This window comes from Helobdella robusta, assembly GCF_000326865.2.
Source record: "Helobdella robusta unplaced genomic scaffold HELROscaffold_47, whole genome shotgun sequence".
In the NCBI taxonomy this organism is placed as follows: domain Eukaryota; kingdom Metazoa; phylum Annelida; class Clitellata; order Rhynchobdellida; family Glossiphoniidae; genus Helobdella; species Helobdella robusta.
The window spans coordinates 792,557-799,721 of record NW_008705176.1 but is presented as its reverse complement, the minus strand read 5'-3'; the positions used below and the strand labels follow the sequence as shown (position 1 = coordinate 799,721).

General features: G+C 30.4%; 1 protein-coding gene across 1 annotated transcript; it reads left to right on the top strand.

Moving 5' to 3' along the window:
- Nucleotides 1–1,432, top strand: HELRODRAFT_85573 (hypothetical protein; the record flags this gene model as incomplete). Its single annotated transcript, XM_009026365.1, has 5 exons — nt 1–102; nt 224–309; nt 691–784; nt 1,062–1,197; nt 1,335–1,432. Coding segments are annotated over 5 exons (516 nt in total), but the record flags the coding sequence as incomplete, so codon positions are not given.
- Nucleotides 1,433–7,165: the final 5,733 nt, after the last annotated feature.

The window sequence follows — 7,165 nt, the reverse complement described above, 5'->3', positions numbered from 1 at the left end:
GAGAGAAAGCCGTATTCTCCATTCCAGGTCAAACTATCGGCCCCAAATGCAGCTGATTATGTTCTTGCTCGACTTGATGATATCATTAATTGGGGCAGAAAGGTGAGGTTTTACCTGTTTGTTTTTTGTTCTTTGTCTTTTTTTTTAATTTTAATTAACTGTATTTGTGTTAGTTTTTAAAATTTTATATCTTAAAATTAAATTTTTTAAATTTTGTCACCAGAGCTCTTTATGGCCCATGACATTTGGTTTGGCATGCTGTGCCATTGAGATGATGCACTTTGCTGCTCCCAGATACGATATGGATAGGTTTGTCTGTTTGCTTCTTTGTGTATGTATGTGTATGTATTTATAGGTGTATGTCTGTGTATGTTTGTGTGTATGAGTGTAGTGTACATGGGCATACATAAAAGTGTGTATATATATACCATATATATAATATAATATATAATAGACCATAATTTTTACAATATTCTTATTCGGTCGAATTTATAGAGTATTGTAAAAATATATGTATAAGTTTATGTACATATGTTTAAGTGTATTTATTTTGTGTACGTGTATGTGTAGGTATGTGTGTGTTGATAGGTATGTGTATGTGTGTGCATGGACCTATGTTACAACAATAATTAACAATAATGCTGTTATTAATTATAATGATTTGTTAAACTAACTAATCATCCTAACAAGGTTTGGTGTGGTCTTTAGAGCTAGTCCCAGACAGGCTGACTGCATGATAGTAGCCGGCACTGTTACTAACAAGATGGCTCCAGCTCTGAGGAAGGTTGATTGATTGGTTGATTGATTGTTTGGCTGATTGATTGGTTGGTTGTTTGGCTGGTTGGTTGGTTGTTTGGCTGATTGTCTGGTTGATTACTTGGTTGACTGAATTATATTCTGATTGGTTAATGAATGGCTGGTTGATTGATTAGTTATTTCTTTGGTTATTCACCTAGTAAATTCATTAGCTATGCAACCAACCAATCAACCTATCAGCCAACAATCAACCAACCAACCATTCAACTAACCAACCAGCCAATGAATGAATGAATGATTGGCAGATATACGACCAGATGCCCGATCCACGCTGGGTCATCTCCATGGGGAGCTGTGCAAACGGTGGCGGATACTACCACTACTCCTACTCCGTCGTCAGGGGCTGTGATCGACTTATACCGGTTGACATCTACGTACCCGGTATGTCGGTATCATTCATTATGATGGAGTAATGGCTAAGACGCATGGTTCTGCAGTTGCAGTGTCCGGGTTCAAATGCGAACAGATCCTCATCTTGTATTTATTTTATTATAATAAATTATGATAATTTATTTCAGGGTGCCCGCCGACGGCCGAAGCCCTACTCTACGGCGTCCTTCAACTTCAGAAGAAGATTAAACGCATGAAAACGACACAGATTTGGTACAGAAAGTAGAGAAAAAAAATTGTTGAAAAAGTGAAAGCGAAACTAAAATTTAAAACTGAAACTTATGGAATTTCGGCGATTTGAATGACGTCCGAAGAAATGATCAATATTGCAACTTGTAACTTTTTAGCTATTTACAACTGTAATATCAGAGGGGCTTGAAACAAAAATATAAATTTGCCAATTCAGCTAGGATGAATAAAATATTTAATACATTTTTTGTTTCCTCTGTTGCTTTTTCTTCCATTTTTTCCTCAATTAAAACCAAAAAATCGACACCCCGTGTGTAAGAAGTGTACGAATCATTGTTTCACGCACACACAGACACGTACACATACACTTTGTATACAGAGCTAGTAACAAAATTTGTCCCACCAGTCCAATCAAATTTTACTAAGAAGACGACGTCACATAATTTGTTTTTATATAATTTAAATTGATAAATATCAAATAATCATCCATATTTTTTAGTATTGTTCAAACAAAAAAAATTATTTTAATTAAATAAAATTTCTAAGGCATATGAGTCTCGATAGGGTTATCTTGTCTCTACATACAGGACACTCCATCTGAAAATAAATTGATTGATTGATTGGTTGACTGTTTGATTGATTGATTGATTGATTAAATGATTGATTGACTGGTTGGTTGATGGATTGATTAACTAATTAGTGATTAATTGATTGATTAATTGACTAAACAAATAATCGATTATTCCTAAAAAAAATTGTAAATCAAATAAAAAAATGACAATAATACGATACTAAAACAAATTTTTCAAAGGTAGATGGTTAAGTTTAACGCAAGTTAAATAGAGTTACATTTCGAGGTTTTCGTCAACACTCGACAGCCAGGTTCGAACGCTGTCTCCACCAATATAATATTATATAACATAATGTAATTTAACATAATATTTGTAATAATAATGAGACGAGCTTTCGAGTTGGACCAGCTGTTGATGCAGTCCCAGCAGAACAAATGGCCGCATACTGTTAGAGTTGGTTGGTGCAATACATCAGAACATAAAGAACATTCATGTGAGAGTACTGATGGTGATGCCGGTGGTGGTGGTGTTGATGATGATGATGACACAGTAGTTGCCGATGTTGATGATGATGTTGTAGATGATGATGTTGATGTTGATGATGATGATGGTGGTGATGACGAAAATGAAGAAGAAGAATATGTTGTTGTTGTCGATGATGATGTTGATGATGATGCTGTTGACGATGGTGTTGTTGATGATGATGATGACGATGATGAAAATAATGATGTTGATGATGATGTTGATGATGATGCTGTTGACGATGGTGTTGTTGATGATGACGATGATGAAAATAATGATGTTGATGATGATGTTGATGATGATGATGAAAATGATGATGTTGATGATGATGTTGATGATGATGATGAAAATGATGATGTTGATGATGATGTTGATGATGATGATGAAAATGATGATGTTGATGATGATGTTGATGATGATGATGAAAATGATGATGTTGATGATGATGATGATGGCGACGACAAAGCTACTATGGTCATTTCAGTTGAAGATGATGATGATGGAGGCAAAACTGTTGACGATGATGACGACGATGATGATGTGGCTACTACTACTACTGCTGCCGCTGATGGTAATGATGATGATGATGAAACAGAAGACGATGATGATGAAGGTGATGATGATATCGTAACTTCATCTGAGGCCCTAAGACAAATTAAAAAAAATAAAAACATTAACTCCATTATAAATCACGACCATAATAAATTGAAAGCCTAATTGAAAACCTAATTAATCACCTCAAACTAAAGCATGTAGTGACGGAATGGGATGAACATGACAGGACATCACGTGGTTTACCTCCACCATCAACATCATCATCACCATCACCATCGTCGTTATCGTGATTCTTGTTGCAGTAGTAGTGGTAGTAGTAGTTGTTGTATAATTTGTAAAGGTATTGGCAGGCAGTCAATGAAATTTGTGTCATTATAGCATAACCTTCATGTCATTGTTAAAAAAATATAATAATAATTATTAGTAATTATATATTTTTTAAATAATATAATATATTCATTATTATTATTATTGTTGTTGTTGTTAGTAGTAGTAGTAGTATTCAATTTTTATACACGTTCAAATAAATATACACAAACACACAGTGAACGAATTAATGAATGAATGAACGAATGAATGAATCAATCAATCAATTAACTAATTAATTAACAAATGAATGAACAAACGAACGAACAAACAAATGAAACAGAAAGATTGAGTAATTCACTCACCCAATAGTTTATATGCTTTCATGTAACCTGAGCTAGCAACTGGCCTGACTTGAATCTAAATCAAAATTATTATCATAACCATCATCTTCATCACCATCATTCATTCATTCATTCATTCATTCATTCATTCATTCATTCATTCATTCATTCATTCATTCATTCATTCATTCATTCAAACCTTCATTCATTCATTCATTTATTCATTCATCTATTCATTCACTCATTGGATTGAATTGAAAACAAAACAAAAAAACAAAACAAAAATACTACATAAGAATTGAAGAAGAAAGCCAAAACAGAGCAAAGATAGATAAACATACGTATCTAACTCCTAGAAACCTCTTCGAGATATCATGATACAAGCCACTCATATAAAACAGGCCCAGATTCAGTTTCTGAAAAAACTCAAATACAAATTGAAAAGACGACGTCATAGAGGTTATTTGTCCTTTGCTGTTCGCTGATAGTTCTTTGCTATTTTTTACCATTTTCTCTATCATCGTTAATGTTTTTTTCAGTATGTAAGGTGATAGTATTTGAAGAATTATCATTATTATTCTTTTCTGCGGGAATAAATGAATGAATGAATGAATGAATGAATGGTTAAATGAATGATCAAATGAATAATTGAATGAATGAATGAATGTATGAATGGATTGGTAATATCAAAGAATAAACGATTAAGTCTATGAATTCATCATTAAGCATTAATTAAATAATACATGAACGAATGAATGAACTAATGAATAGATAAATGAATGCATGCATTCATGAATGAATAAATGAATAAAGGAAGAAATGAATGAATAATTCACTCAACTAAAATATTAGAGATAATTACCTTCATGCAGTTATAAAATTACTAAATTAATCAAAAAGGCAACAGTAACAAAAACAACAACAAGTAAGAATAACAACAACAAGTAAGAATAACAACAACAACAATAATAATAATAATAAAATAATAAATAAATAAATAATATTAAAAGCAAACAAACCAGCAAAGATGGGAGACTCCTCTTATCATCATTCACTAACAATACATTGACGTACTCCTCGCCTAGGGTCTGGAAGCCTTTTTAAAGGAAGAAAAAGAAGAAATTTAATATAAAATAATAATAATAATTATAATAATTATAAAATAACAAAAAAATGATAATCACAATCATCGTCGTCATCGTCATTATCATTATCGTCATCATTCTCATCGTTGTCATCATCATTATCGTCATCGTCCTCATCATCATCGTTGCTGTCACCAATATCAGGACAGTTTTCATCATCATCAATCACCATCATCATCATTAATGATAAATAAAAATGACATCTTGTTTAATAGGCCTTTAATGAAAGCCTAAAGAAAAGAGAGAGACTAAGAGAGAGAGAGAGACAAAAAGAGGAAAAAAAACCATTTTTTCAAAAGTATTTTTATCGTCATAATTATTATCGTTATTATTATCATCATCATCATCATTATCGTCATCATCTCATTATTATTATTATTATTATCATTATTATTATTATTATCATCAGTATCGTCATCATCATCATCATCATCCTCATCATCATCGTCGTCGTCATCCTCCTCCTCATTACCGGATACAGTTGTGATGATAAAGTACATCAGATCTGATGAAACTTCCACCTCCTTCATGTACGCCATCCAACTTTTTAAGCCTAGCATTAATAATATTCAGTTATTTTCATAAATATTAATTTGTTAATAAGAATATTAATTTATTATTATTATTAGTAGTAATTGTTGTATTTAAAGTATTGATAGTATTAGTTATAGCAGCAGTAGCAGTAGAAGCTATAGGAGTAAAAGTAGTAGATTTTATGCAATGTTAATTAATAATAATTAAATAACCAAAGATACATAAATAAACAAGTAAATAAATAAAAGAATAAACTCAAAGGAATAAAAGAATAAATAAATTACCAAAGACAGATTTGACGGTCTCGGAAAGTAATGACCTCAGATGATTTCTATAATGAATATCTTTCTGCTGGCACCTAACTATTTGCGCCTGGTTTGCTTCCAGCATTTTTCCTTCTGAAATTAACCAAATTTTTTCAGTTTCACTTTAAAAATTAAAACTAACAAAGAGCAAAAATTTCATTAATAACTTTTTCAAATTTTCAGATGTTCAATTACATCTATGTGAAATGTAAGAAAACATATAATATTAATAACTTACACGTGCCACACACACACACACAAATACACACACTATAAAATTGGTTGATTTTAATATTGTTATTCAGTAAATATCTTACTAAGCATACATTTTTTATACATACATCACAAAATTACATAACATACATTTACATTTTACATACTGAATAATACTTAACAGTTTACTACTTCTTTGCTTAGTCATAAAATTTATTTTTGAAATCTCATTTTATATTTAAGTGTCAATATGGGGCCAAAAAATGGAACGAACCGGAATTGGAATGGTAATCTGAAAATTAAAGTACACACCGGCTACACAAAAACACAGTAATTAAAAACATATAAAAAAAACTACAGACACGTAAACAAACGTCTGAAAAAAGCAATGATTTATGACGTCAAAAAAGTGAAAAATTTATGACGTCAAAAAGTAAAAAGATTACTTGATATTGAGACAAAACTGATCCGATAAAGCCAGTAAAACCTCGATTTTCAAATTTAAAAGTGAATTTTTAAAAGTGGACTTTTCATACAAATTAAGTTATTGAAATTGCCGAACGAAACGTCAAGATTAAAAAAATTACAATTAATCAGATTAATTAAAATTAAAAGTAGTGTTGAAAATCATCAAACAAATAATCTTATCTCATATATAAATATGTATATATATAGAAAAAACTAAAATTGTATTTTAAACTTAAGTTAACTTCTAAATCAAAATATTATGTAAAATTTTTGAAAATAAACTCGTTAAAACTTTTAATTCGGAACATTTAATTTAATTTATTTTACCTTATTTTTTGTTTTTAGAAATGCGATTTATTTTCACTAATTTCGAACTTTTTAATACCAAACAACTGATTTTATTTTACTTTTCTGATTTCCATTTTTATTTTTACCCAAAAGAAACATCCACAGATATTTAAAAAGTTTTAAAAATCTGATTTCTTTTCAAATTTAATTTAAATTTATTTTAAACACAAAAAACTACTCACTAATTTAATCGAAAATGAGATTTAACGCCAAAGAACTTGCCTACATCGCCCAAGAGAGAAGTTCCTACTTTGATTTTGAGGGAGTTCTTTTCGTCAAAGAAAAGTCTGATGGCATCTTTAAGAAAAATAAAGGTAATAAAGAAACACATAAACATGCAATACACGCACACACACACACATTTACACACAGATAGACACACATTATAATTATTTATATTAAAATCTAACTATTAATTATTGAATTATTTTGAAAAAATATTAATCAAATAAATAAAT